The following is a 13,060-nucleotide window of genomic DNA, read 5'->3' on the forward strand; positions in this document are numbered from 1 at the left end:
TGTTGTAGTCCCTCTAGAATCACCAGCAACAGACACATTGCTACAACCTTCTTGAAGAACTGCCCTTTCCTGATCAAGCGTAATTAAGAATTATTAGGATCAAAAATATCCAATGACATTCTCGATCACGTTCTACTAATTTCAGAGAGAGTGTAATCGCTCACCGACTTGCTATTGAGAGGGGATCATCCGTTAGCAATAGCCTTTGTGTTCTTTACGCCACGAGGGGAAGGGAAATGCTGTGGTGTCAGAGGATTTGCTCTGACGTCCTTCGGAAATGTTGATTTCTCGATCACAATCTTCAGTTTGCTGCAGAATTTTTTATGATGATGAGGAGAAAATGATGAAGAAAAGAAAATTAGAGTTTCAGTGGGATCAGAAGCTTGCTATCTTGTTGAGGGCTTTTAGCTACATTGTTGATCTCCTTCTCAGCCTCTTCTACGACGGGAGTCTTACTTTCGCCCGTCATTCTCTTGAGCTCGTGGTAGAACTCGGAGAACTGGCTCAATAGGTCCTTCCCGCAAAATAAATTCCTGGTTGACATCGTGCTCTTCAGACGAGGCGGTTACTTCTCTGGCTTCGGTTCCTCCCTCTCCTCTTCTACCTTTTTCCCGGTGCTCGACTTGATCATCTCTTTCGCGGCGTTCCGCGTCTTTGTTTGGCAGGGCAAACGAGAGGGCATTGATTAGTTTGGGTCTTGGTTCTCACGATCCTCTTTAAAAGCTTCAAGGCCTTTGGCTTGAGTGGAGACATCGGGAGGAGCGGAGCAGCGATGAGACCTCCTCTTCTCTTCAGCTTGTTCTCGTCTCTAAATCGCCGCAATCAAGAGGGAAAATTACACCATCGTGGAGAGGAGAGCACACCATCGTGGAGGAAGATCCAACAGAGGCGGCACCCCTTCTTGTCGCACGGTTGACAGGATGACGTGAAGAGATTGTATGAGGAGAGGAAAAGAAAAATGGCTTAGGATTCGGGAACGCGAAGGGCAAAACAAGGCACCGAAAAGATTTGCGGAGAGGGGAGAAAGCAAAACTGCGAGAGGGAAAATAACGAAACGAATACAGTCAAAGACAATGGTTTTATGAAAACTGTTGTCGTAGCCCCTAAAAAAGCGCTTAAAGACAATGGTTTTAGATAACCGTTGTAAAATGCGTTGTTGATTTTAAAAAAAAAGTTGCTCAATGACAACGGTTTTGACAAAACTATTATCTTTTGTATTTTATGGGAGCTCAAAGACAACGATTTTATCTAAAACCATTGTCTTTTACCAAATTTACAACAGTTTCATCTAAAACCATTGTTGTTGTAGTGACATTTTTAAGGAAACCATCAAATAAGTTTTTTAAATGTTTTTCAAAGTAATTTTCTTTTTAGTTTTCAAAACAGACTTTTGAAAAAGTATAAGAATATTTTTCAACGCAAGTTTTAAAAGTAAGTTTCAAAAAATTTTCATAAAGATTATGTAAAGGAGTTTTTTGTAGGTCCCCGGGCAGCCGGCAAGAGAGGGGTGAATTACCTAAAATTAAAAAAATAACTTTCACGAACTTTAGACTAAGTTAGCCAAACACTTATTTATGAACAGAAAGTAAATGCATAAAATAAAGATAGAGGCAGGAAATATTTACTTGGTTTGCAATTAAAGATTGTTAATCCAAGACAAATGAAGCTCACTAAAATCTCCTTCTTTCAAAGGTAGAATAGCCTCTTACAACATTGAAAAAGTAGAAAAGTAAAGAACAGAACTAGAAGTTTAAGCACAGAATTCGTTTACAAGTGTTGTGTTTAACTACTGAGACCAAGGTTCTATTTATAGCCTGCTGGTCAAATCTGACCATTTGCTTATGTGGAAGCTCCGAGTGCCTGGAATGGGTCTGGGTGTCTTGGCGTGGATAAAACTTTATCCACAATGCAACAGTTCGGAAAGGATAATTTTGTCCTGGTCCTGGCGCCTCGACCAGGTTCAGGCGCTCGGACGCCTACACTCACACAGGCTCCCAGGGAGGCGCCCTAGGCTGCCCAGGGTGATCCAGGCACCAGGACCAGTCCAGGTGCCCGGACAGTCAACAGCCTATTGACTGTCCGTTTCTCCTCTATTCCGGCTCTGTTTAGTTAAGTTATTTCGATCATCTGGAATAGGGTTCACCCGAACCTATTTTCTAGCCTTCTCATCGAGCAAGCTTCCACTCCAGCTTCTCATCCCTTAGAAACGCTGCGCATTTCCTTATCATCCACCAGCATACTCTTTCGGAGCATCTTGTCCTTCGAACGCACCGAGCTCGTTGACTCTCTCCCGTGTCATCCTTCTCACTAGCTGTGTCTTTCGCTGGCCTTCTTGTGCTCCTAAGTTTCTACACACTTAGACATAAGGTATCAAATATTTATAGGACCTAACTTGACTTGGTTGATCACATCAAAACCACAACGGAGTACTTACATTTTTAAAGTTTGATTTTCAGTGCAACTTTTAAAAGTTAATTTTTTAAATCAAATTTCAAAACACTTTTTAAAAGTAATTTTCAAAATATTGTGAAATGAGGTTTCATAAAACTTAATTTTTGAAAGGATTTTCATGAAGTAATTTCCAAAGAATTTTTATTTTTTGAAGATTTTTCAAAGTAATTTTTGAAACAATTTTCAAAGTTATAAAATGACTTTCAAAATATTTTTCAAAAATATTAAACAAAATAGTTTTGAAAATATTTTTAAAATATTTTTCAAGAGTTTGAAAAAGTTTTTCTAAGTTTTTTTTAATCCTTTCTCCCCTTAAGTTGGCACTCCCCTTGACCTGACACCTATGGTTATTAAGGAGCTCTGATTTTGTGTTGTAATACTAATTTTCAGAAAATATGTAACTTTGAAAAACTATATAAATTAAGTTTGATTAATTTGAGATTGTTTAAATTAATCGTTAATTAATTATTCTTGAAAGATTAATCTAGGATTAAGTTAATTAATTTTTAGACTAATTAATCAATTGGTTACTAATGTTTTATTAAGTTAAAGATAAGTTAAGTTTGAATTAAGTGTATTTAATATGTTTATGTTTGGATTGATAATTTAGTTGAATCTAGGATTGGTAATTTGATTGATTTGAATTAAGTTAGTTTAAAGTTTTAATTAGGTTAAATTAAATTAAGGTATTAATTAAATTGAGTTTTCAATTGAGGTTATTCTAAATTATCAATTAAGGTTAGATAAATATTTTGAGTTTAATTAAATTTATTTTAATTATTTACTTATTAATTATTTAATTCAATTTTAAGTTTAAGTTAAAAAGTAAAGTGAAAGAAAAACAACATACATTAAACCCCCTACTTGATTAGTGGTTGCACCAATTCAGAGCTAATAGGGCTCTGATACCACTTGTTGGGTCGAGACGCACGTGAGAAGAGGGGGGAGTGAATCATGTGGTTTAAAAAAACTTATCTTTTGAAATCAAAAGTACGTAGCAAAATTAAACACAAAAGTAAGAAAGCATAAGAACGCAAACGGTTTTACTTGGTCCGGAGCCTTCGGTAACTTCTACTCCAAGACCCAGCTCCCGCGGATCTATCAACGGGTATTCCACTAAAGACCTCTTCTAGGACCGCTGGAAGAGGGGATCGAGTATAATAAAAAGAATATGAAAAGTGTAACAAGCTACACTTTCCTTTAAGCAGAAATTAAGTACAAAAAATTAACTTTCGTTACCCAACACTTTCGAAGATGATCAAATCAGGCTCAGTGTTGGATGGCTTCTCCGTAGTAGTTGGGCACAATAGTATCATAGCAAAGCAACAGCACGAAGCTAGAGCAACCCAAACATTAAACAAATGCGTAGAAGCTTGTAAATGAGGTGTATATGAGTTTCTCTAAAGCCTTGGGCAGATACCTCTTTTAAAGAGGGTTGAAGGCGTCTTCTATAGCACTGAAAGTGCCTTCCATAGAAAAAGTTTATCTCACAAAACCATTTCCTTATTGTCGTCGAAGTCTTCTGAGTTATCTGACTAAAGGCGCCTTCCAAGCTCTCGAAAGCGCCTTCTATAGCCTTGCTCAAGGCGAATTCTGTTGCATGGAAGGCGCCTTGAGTATTGTTCATTCGAGATAATTTGTGCTCCTTTCGTCCTACAAAACATGTTAGTCCAACAAAATAAATAATAACCTTCAAGACAGAATTAACACAATTAAAATAAGCAGTTTAGTAATTAGATCCTGTCTCTCCGAGACCAACATCTAGTCAAGGTCTCAATTTAGATTTTTGAAATGAACCTAAATTGTACTGATGCCTATTGTCCCCTCAACTGGGATGTGCCCTCACTGAGTCACTTTCCTCCAGTAACTTACCTTTACTTACCAAGTGTCAAGTTATCTCCTTGACGTTCAATATAATCCACCAGTTCTTCCTGCCATAATCATACATTGGGACTTCGTCAATCGGGAATCGAGCATCCCGACCTCCTACAAGAATCGCACATCCAAATATCAACCCATCGGGAATCAAACATCTCGACTGTTAGGATCGTTGGTCAGCTAGAAGGGGTTGAATAGCCCTGCAATAATTCAAAACAAACAAACCCTTCTCGAACTTAAAAGAACACTTGCATAAATAATTAAATGAACAGGAAAAAGAACGAGGCTCAGAGTTTTTACTTGGTTACAACCGAAGAGGTTGTTAATCCAAGGAAATAAATCGCACTACTTTCTCCTTCAGGCGAAGAAGCCTCTTTACAGCAATTTACGCACAAAAATTAAGAAGAAACAAAGAGGAAAGCGTGTACAAGTGTTGCTCAATAATTCTTGTTCTATCCTAGCTTCTAGACCAAGGTTGTATTTATAACCTTGGTCGGGGTACCTGGAAGCATTTCAGACACCTGGAGTGGGATAGAATTCTATCCCTGATGCAACAGTCAACATCCACATCGAAGTGGATAAAAAGAGGTTTCGGGCGCCCGGACCCGTTCTGGGCGCCCGGAATGGGTCCGAACGCCCGGACCCGTTCCGGGCGCCCAGAATGGGTCCGGACGCCCTGACCCTAAAAGTCAACAAGGTTGACTTTTTTCAGTCCGGGCCTTCTGCTCCGATGCTGCTCACCTCAGTCCGGGTCTTTCACTCCGGCTCCGCTTTCTTGGGTGATTTCGGCCATCCAGAATAGGGCTCACCCGAACCCAACTTCCGGCCTTCTCGAGCAACCTTCCGCTCCGGCTTCTCATACATCGAAATCGTCACATGCTTCCTTCTCGTCTGCCAGCGTATTCTTCTGCAACTTCATCCCTCGGACGCACTGAGCTCGTCGGCTCTCTCCTGTGTCGACCTTCTCGCTAACTGAGTCTTTTGCTCCCTGAGCAATCTTCCGCTTCAGCTTCTCGTCTCTCGAAAACATCGCACGTTCTCTTCTCGTCCTCTGGTGTACTCTTCCGCAACACCTCATCCCTCAGACGCACCGAGCCCGTCAGCTCTCTCCCATGTCGTCCTTCTCGCTAGTTGCGTCTTTTGCTCGACTTCCTGTGCTCCTAAGTTCCTACACAATTAGACACAAGGTTAAACACAACATGACCTAACTTAACTTGTTTGATCACATCAGAACTACCTTGGGGTACCAACAATGACCTCCTTCCAGAATCCCACATCTTGACTTCTTCAATCAGGAATCGTATATCCCGACTAGACTTCTTGCCTGGTGTCTGGTCTTCATGACCCGTCATGTTAGCCAACCCTGCACACTCGGTAACAAGGTTAGATCAACAATACATCTAACTTTAACCCATTTATCATTCATTAAAACTCAAGTTTAATCATTCATGCCAATTGAACCAACACATATGGGGTAAAATTTGTCATGTTTATATAATTCATTATAATTTATGTCTGTTATGTGATCCTAATCCACTTAATGTATAATTTTATATAATTAAGGGTGTTGTTGTTAGACCTAATTATTTAAAATTATATAGTTCATCTGACAATATTTTTTTGGCTTTTCTTAATATTTATATAGTAATTAATTAGTAACATAATCAATACCTTCCAAGAGTGCTTCCAAGAAAGATTAATAGGGCAATACCTCTTTAAAACTAGGGATGGTAATGGGCAGGTTTAGGCCGGGTTTGACCAATCCCAGAACTTGTCCTATTATAAAAAAATAGGTCCGAACCCAAACCCGCTCCGCTTACTTTTTCAACCCACCCCGACCCTGCTCAAAACCCAGGAGGTTCGGGCAGGTTGAACCAACCAAACTGCTAAGCTTTATATATAGATATATATAAGATAAATAATAATAATAATAATAATAATAATATACAGGGTGGGTTCATTGAAACTCGTAACCCGCCTTGAACCCACTTCTAAACCCAGTCAACGGGTTTAGACCCAACTCGTAACTCATTTGATCGAGTTTAAATCCACCCCGAACAGGACAGGTGAGACCGGATTTAAACATGACCTATTGTCATCCCTATTTAAAACCAATCTCCTTAGATAGAGCAATATTACTAGACAAACTAATGGCCCAAACATTAGGTCATGGTAGGAGCATTAACAAAATTAGTCTATGAATAACTCCCTCGGATGATGTATTCTTATGTCACCTTATAATTATTATTAAACTTTATTATTTAAATAATGAATCTTCATACGCCAAAATCTTCAACTTAATGTATATGTAAAATTTACTAGCTTAACTTCCAATCAAATGTATAAGAAAAAATTTAGCATATTTGACAGATCACATATAAATTTATTCTAATAAAACAAATATTCATAATATATATATATATATATATATATATATCATACTTTTAGTAGGATAATTTTTTCCCCAAATTCTAAATTAATTTTTTTTTTAATTTCAAATATTTTAAGATTAAAAATTATATCTAGTAAAAGTGACTCTAATGCCAACTATTATGTATTTAAATCATACTAAATAAATATGATAACTGAATATAAAAAAATAAATCATTGTTACTTTTAATAATTGACATTTGAAGAATTCTTAAACATCACTTTTATTCCTTAATACTTTAGAACCTTGTAAACACTCCAAATTTCTTCTAAGATGGTGTTATTATTCTCGAAATGTGTGTGTTTAAAGGTTCTAAAGGTCACTATTTATAAGAGTTTATTACCATCATTCAGTTAATTCTTAATATTATCATACTATATAAAGAGATATGATATACATTCAATGTTTAATATTGTCATACAATATTGTCATACTATATAAAAAGATATGATATACATATTAAAGTAATATTTTAATTAATTATATATATTTAATTAAATGTTACACCTCTTAATTAAATCAAAATATTATAGATAAATAAAATCTCGACAAATATACATACTTAATAAGGAACAAATTATAATCGACATCAAATATTTCCAACACCTTGTTACTTACAAAATCCGTCCCATTTCATTGCCCCGGGGCAATAAAAATGCTGCTGGCTTTAAGGAGGGTGATGCTACTTAATTATTTATTTCTCAAAAGCATTTAATTGTTATTTTATTAAAATAATAGGATATATGCTAATCGTACATTTACTCAGTAAGTAAATTAGGCGAAAATAAAATTCAAAATCTATATATTTTTTTTTAAAAAAAATCACACCGTTTATAGATAACATTTTGATTTTTGAGGCAAATGCTCTTTTTAAAATGAAAATAAATGACTAATAAAAAGAAAACTACCGAGAGTTTTGAGATGTTGAATTCCTCAACTTGGATCTAGACTTTTAGACTTCTTTAAGAACTTTAAGAGTTTTAGAGTATTTTTTCTATGAGCTTTTATGGCACTAAAAACTCTTGAACAACTTGCATATATATATTCTACTGACCAAATACGTTTTGGGTTAGTCGATCAAACAAACAAACTTGTTTGATTGATTAAAATAGAGTTCAACAAAGTTCAAGGGTAGAATGAAATTCTAACTTAATTCTTATGACCCTTTAATATTTGATGGTCAATCCCAAACCTCATGACAAGCTTGCAAACTTCCTTCAAATATCTATAATCCTCTAAATCCAAAACCCTAAATCTGCCATCAATCATTCGTGCCTTTTAACATTATTGATGAGTGATGAGCTTGACTGACTCAGTCTTCCAGCAACCTCATTTTATATTTTATTTTTAATAATTTATTGATTTGTATATGTTATCCATATCACGTCCCATTTCCATGCAATAAACGTGGTCCTGCCTGCCATTAAATAAAAATTTAGGTAAGGAAGGCATCCACAACCATTTCAACAATATGTATCGAACAAAATTAATATTTATTTTTTTATTAAAAATAATAAAAAAGTAAAAGGATGATCAAGATCTCGTTTAATTTTGACTGGGCATTTTGACGAATGACGAACAAATAATCGAATTTAATATTTAGTTTTAACACAAATAGTTTTTATTTATTTACGACACGATGGTCGACTATGCAATAGCAACATCAGCAAACAGAAAACAGCAAACAGCAAACAGCAATATCAAATGGAAACACTGTTCGGGATGCCCTTCCCGGTGATCCCCACTCCGCTGGTGGGGTACAGCAGCGTGTAGGGGACCTTGACCGGGCCGTTCCGGTTCTTGAACCTCCCTTCGCCGTTTCTCTCCACGATCTCCGCCTCGATCCCCCTCAGCGCCGCCCCGAACCTCTTGAAAGCGTCCAGCGCCGTCCGATCTGCCGTCCACTCCGCCGTGTCCCGCTGTCCCAGGTACACCTCGTCGGCCGAATGCGTCGACAGGATCTCGATCAGCGACACGCCGAGGATGGTCTGCAGTTGGCTGGTGATCGTCTTCAGGAACACCTTGTCCGGATCCCTCTCCAGCTCTGCGAACTCCTCCGTGCCGCGCTCCGGCATGAACCGACGGCTGATGGTCGGCCGGTTGGGGAGGTAGCCGGCGTAGGGGTACTGTCCGAAGTTGACTGCTGCGTGGAGGGCAGAGGCCACCCAGATAATGGTGGTGCAGGTCTCCGTCAGCTCCGCGACGGTCTCCATCTTGGGCCACCACGGCTCGTGCTTCTTGTCGCCGTGCCCCTCTTCGCGCACCTCCTTCCACCACGCTTGCAGCTCGGCGTCGGCACGCACCGCCGCGTCGTTGGGGTAGTAGATGGCGCAGTAGTCTCTCACCCACGTCTCGATCGCCGACCATATCGCGAGGCCGTCCACGGCGTAAGGGTAATCCTTGATCAACAGTTCGATCTCGTCATTTGAATCCCTAACCGCGATTCCCCTGAATCAAGAAAATTTAACTTTTAATCTCTACAACAAAAAAGTGTCCAACAACTGAGGAGCAAATTTACCTCTTTATGAGATCGGCAGGAAGACCCTGCTCGACGAAATTCCAGCTCTGATAAACCACCGACGACATCTCCATCGCGTACTTCGCCGGGAAGACCGTCAGCTCGAGGATGCCGCCGGCGTTGATGAGTATCTGCCGGGCGAAGGCGTTTATGTTCATGGTGTCGCGGTAATGGGGCGCGAGCAACTTGTTAATGGGGTGGAGCACGCTCAGGTGGCGATTGGTGGCGATCACGAATGGCTCCATCGTCGCGTGTGTGTTCAACCTTGAAAACACGAAATAAAAAAACTGGAGATCAGCATCTACACATACGTTTGCTTCTGATTTGAGAGAGAATTAGCATAAGCACGCACCAGTGGCTGATGAGTTGATGGACGCCGGAGTCGTCGACAGTGACATAAGCTTTGGCGAGCTGCCAAATGGATGCTTCGACGCCGGAGTCCGCCGGTGTGTACACTTTGCTCACGGCGCCGTGTTGCTCTCCGTCGGGGTGCGGCAGGCTCAGCTCGATCGCCAACGGCTTCAGCGTGGAGTCGTCTCTCAGGAACAGCAGAGTTCTCGTGGCGTAGACCTTGTTGGCGGTGGAGTTGATCCTATTCAGATACGGCATCAACGAGTCATGGTGGTCCAAGATGAACAGCCGGTTGCGGTCCAGCGCTTCTTCAATCGTCAATCCTTCGAGGTTGTGCTCGATTTGAGCTGCCGTAATGGTGCTCCTGTGGTCGCCGTACTCTCTCTCGTCCAGCTTGCTCACAGGTGGGAACTCCTCGAGCCGTCTAATGCTCACCGGATTCACTCCGGCCAACATTTCCCGAGTAAACTCTTCGTCTGTTCTCCAAGCATACTTGTCCTCTGCACAGCACCAGATGATCATGGTCAAAAACCAAAAATCTTAGCGGTAGATTACATGATACTGACCTTGGATGACTTGTGGCAGGGGAAGCTTAAGCAACCTCTGGTTGCCTTCCGTGCGGAACAACTCTCTGATCATCTCCAAGGGAATGCGTTCCCTTAGTTCGTCGATGAGCGTCTTGTTCACCACCGGCAGACCTCCCTCGTACAGCTTCAAAACGTCTTCAAAGGAGTCAAACTCGTTGGGCGTCTCGTCGCAGATGGCCTTGAGGACGGGGAGCACCGCTTGGCCCAAGGCTTTGATGGCGTAGGTGAGGAAGTCCGCCATTTTCAAGTGCCCGAACCGCTCGTCCCTGGGCACGTAGATGTCCAAGCTCATCGTCGCCGGCAGTCTACTCTCTGTCTCCGGATCTGTCTTGGAGGGCTTCCGGCCCGTCTTCCCACGGCGAGGGTAAGGGTAACGGGCGGAGCCGCCCAAGACCGGCCGAGCGAGAGATGTATTGCTGTCGGGATCGCCGAGGTCGTTGTAGTAAGCGTAGTCGTAAACTCGATCCCATTCTTGAAGTTGGCCGGTTACATCTTCGCCTCTCAAGTTCTTGAGCTCATCTTCTCTGTACGGTTTCAGTGGCAATGGCGTCTCCGCCGCAAAGTATGTCTGCAATAATAACAGTCGCCAAACTTCTTAAACGGCAAAAGACTTCTGATCAAATTAAATCTAAGTGATTAATGATTGCATGTGAAGACAAACGCACAATTAAACTGCTAATCAATTGATTAATGATTAATTTCTCACCTTATTAGCGAAGAAGATGCGCTTGTAGTTGTACTTGTCTCGAGGGTAAACCCACGAGTTGCAGACGAAGTCAATCCGGCGCTCGCCGGGGAACTCCTTCAGGGTTATGCTCTTCAGGTAGAACTGCGTAGAGTGCCGGTTGACGACGATGACCGCACCGGGGATGCCCTGCTTCCCCTCCCATTTGAACGTCACACGGAAGGTGGACTCGCCGGCGGCTATGGCCGGAAGTTTGCTCACGTAGTATTCCAAGTAGGCCTTCTCTCCGACGACTCCTCTGTTTCCGTTCTCTACTTGCAGACATCAAAGCCGACTCAGTCGCATGCTTTAATCATTACAGTCCCGTGACAAAATGGAAATGAACAGACTTACTTGGGTCGCCGACGGTGGCGCTCACAAGCTGGAAGGAGATGCTTTGGCCAAGGAGCTCCTGCACGTTGTCGATGAGCGTGGCGGTGAAGTCGTTGAAGTCAAGCACGTTCTTCCTCATCAGCACCACCGTGGCCTCGACGGCCACGGCGTCGCCTTTGAACGCGTGTTCAAGCACACTGTGCATCGTCTCGATCGATAACTGATCAGAAACAGCAGGGGATGGAAACAAACAAACAATGGATCATGAATGGAAACAGAGGCACACATTTATAGAGGGAGGTGGAAGACGAAGAACGTGTCAATGAGAACTTCTCTTCATAATTTGGAATTGAACAAACAAACTCTCCCTTCTTTAGTACGCGATGGTTGACTGACTCCCTCCTCAGTCAGTCACAGCTTCACCGCGTGCGTTTACATCGCCGCCATGAATGAAAAACCATTGGAAGGATTGATTAATCTACGCTGCTTATCCTTGAACAATACAAGGGTTAGGATTGGTAAACAACTGCGTATGGCAAGGACCCACCAAACGTGTACGCCATGCATAAGTTGAACATGACCAAGCTTTTGAAACTTCCATAAGGGTATCCTGTAAGGTCACCCATAATCGTTGGATCTCTCGGAAAACTCCTTAGTTATCGTATCTGTATTACATCAAAAGTAAAAAAATCTCACATATCTTTTCACTATCAAAAAAACTTTTCAACAACTCTTTTAAGGATCCCATACTTTTTAAATTAAACCTCCACACCATATATATATCTTTTCCTAAATAAAAAAACATCTCTAATATTATATTTAAATTAAAAAACTTATTTTAATTAAAAAAAAAAAAAGGTGAAAAGCGAGTTCCATATGCATGAAGAATATATATATATACAATCTTGACTTGTGAAGGCACATTTGTTGATCTAGTGTTTTTTAAGTATAAAACGAAGGAATAGAACAAATAAGTCAATGTTAATTGGAGTAAATTGATATATGAGGAGCTGATGAGATAGGCTTTGGGTGTAGAAAAAACAAGTTGTCTCCATTCATATAGGCTGGTCTAACTTGTGAAATTGGTATAGAATAACAAAATGATTGTTTAGATGAGCAAGAAAGAGTCTATTTATGACCGAGGAACCTTCCTCCTCCTCCTCCTATGCTAGTCGTTGCCTTGCATCGACCTCCTTTGAAATCTCATTATCAATCAAACTTCAAATTGGACGATTCCTCCTCTTAGACTAATCTCCAGCTATATTAGTCATTCGATGAGCTAAGTATGTAATTAAACATTTACTATGAATTAACTTGGCAAACAAGAGAGGGTGCAATGAATTTAAAATAAAAAGCAATCATGATTTATTCATTGTAATCTTAGATTAATCCAACAAAGAAATGTAACCAATTCAATCATAATTCGACAACCAAACAGCATAGCCTATCAATATTTCATCATAATCAAGTCAAAAGTACTGGTGCAATTTAGAATTTGGACTTCTTATAAACGTTTTGGAGTCAAATTTTTAATGGCATGCAATGCTTGCGCCACGTTTCCAGTAGCTCAACAAAAGTTTCTCGTGCTCATTTGTCTCAGAATTTAATATTTGTTTCATCTGTCTAATCAGCAAAATCTATCAAATTGATTATTGAGGTGTCTCCTGTGTTGGTGCGGGAAGCATCCGACGATCGAACTCGTATTTTGATAATGGTAAAGAATTTAAAGTTAAGATATTTTTTAGTCTAACAAGTCTACTTGAGGATCTCAGGAAAGTCCTAGCTGC

At 40.4% G+C, this 13,060-nt stretch overlaps 1 protein-coding gene across 2 annotated transcripts; it reads right to left on the reverse strand.

Moving 5' to 3' along the window:
• Window positions 1-8,322: 8,322 nt before the first annotated feature.
• Window positions 8,323-11,602, reverse strand: LOC122002248 (probable linoleate 9S-lipoxygenase 5). Of its 2 annotated transcripts, none has more exons than XM_042557353.1 (6): window positions 11,295-11,602; window positions 10,923-11,215; window positions 10,196-10,784; window positions 9,631-10,129; window positions 9,279-9,542; window positions 8,323-9,208 (listed from the first exon to the last, which is right to left on the reverse strand). In XM_042557353.1, exons 1-6 carry the CDS (start codon window positions 11,476-11,478, stop codon window positions 8,461-8,463), a joined length of 2,577 nt encoding a protein of 858 aa, XP_042413287.1. In that variant the 5' UTR covers window positions 11,479-11,602; the 3' UTR covers window positions 8,323-8,460. The 2 variants fall into 2 exon arrangements, with proteins under 2 accessions (XP_042413287.1, XP_042413288.1); XM_042557354.1 differs by having other exon boundaries at window positions 10,923-11,212; window positions 11,295-11,601.
• Between the last annotated feature and the right edge of the window lie 1,458 nt (window positions 11,603-13,060).

The sequence above is a fragment of the Zingiber officinale genome, chromosome 7A (assembly GCF_018446385.1).
Source record: "Zingiber officinale cultivar Zhangliang chromosome 7A, Zo_v1.1, whole genome shotgun sequence".
In the NCBI taxonomy this organism is placed as follows: Eukaryota; Viridiplantae; Streptophyta; class Magnoliopsida; order Zingiberales; family Zingiberaceae; genus Zingiber; species Zingiber officinale.

Bases quoted from the DNA above. Each gene is read 5' to 3' on its own strand.
- LOC122002248 (XM_042557353.1), bottom strand. From the start codon at position 11,478: ATGCACAGTGTGCTTGAACACGCGTTCAAAGGCGACGCCGTGGCCGTC. The intron at 10,130-10,195 runs GTCAGTATCATG...GGTGCTGTGCAG, and splicing joins CCTGCCACAAGTCATCCAAG to AGGACAAGTATGCTTGGAGA. The intron at 9,209-9,278 runs GTAAATTTGCTC...TTCTTGATTCAG, and splicing joins CCTGCCGATCTCATAAAGAG to GGGAATCGCGGTTAGGGATT.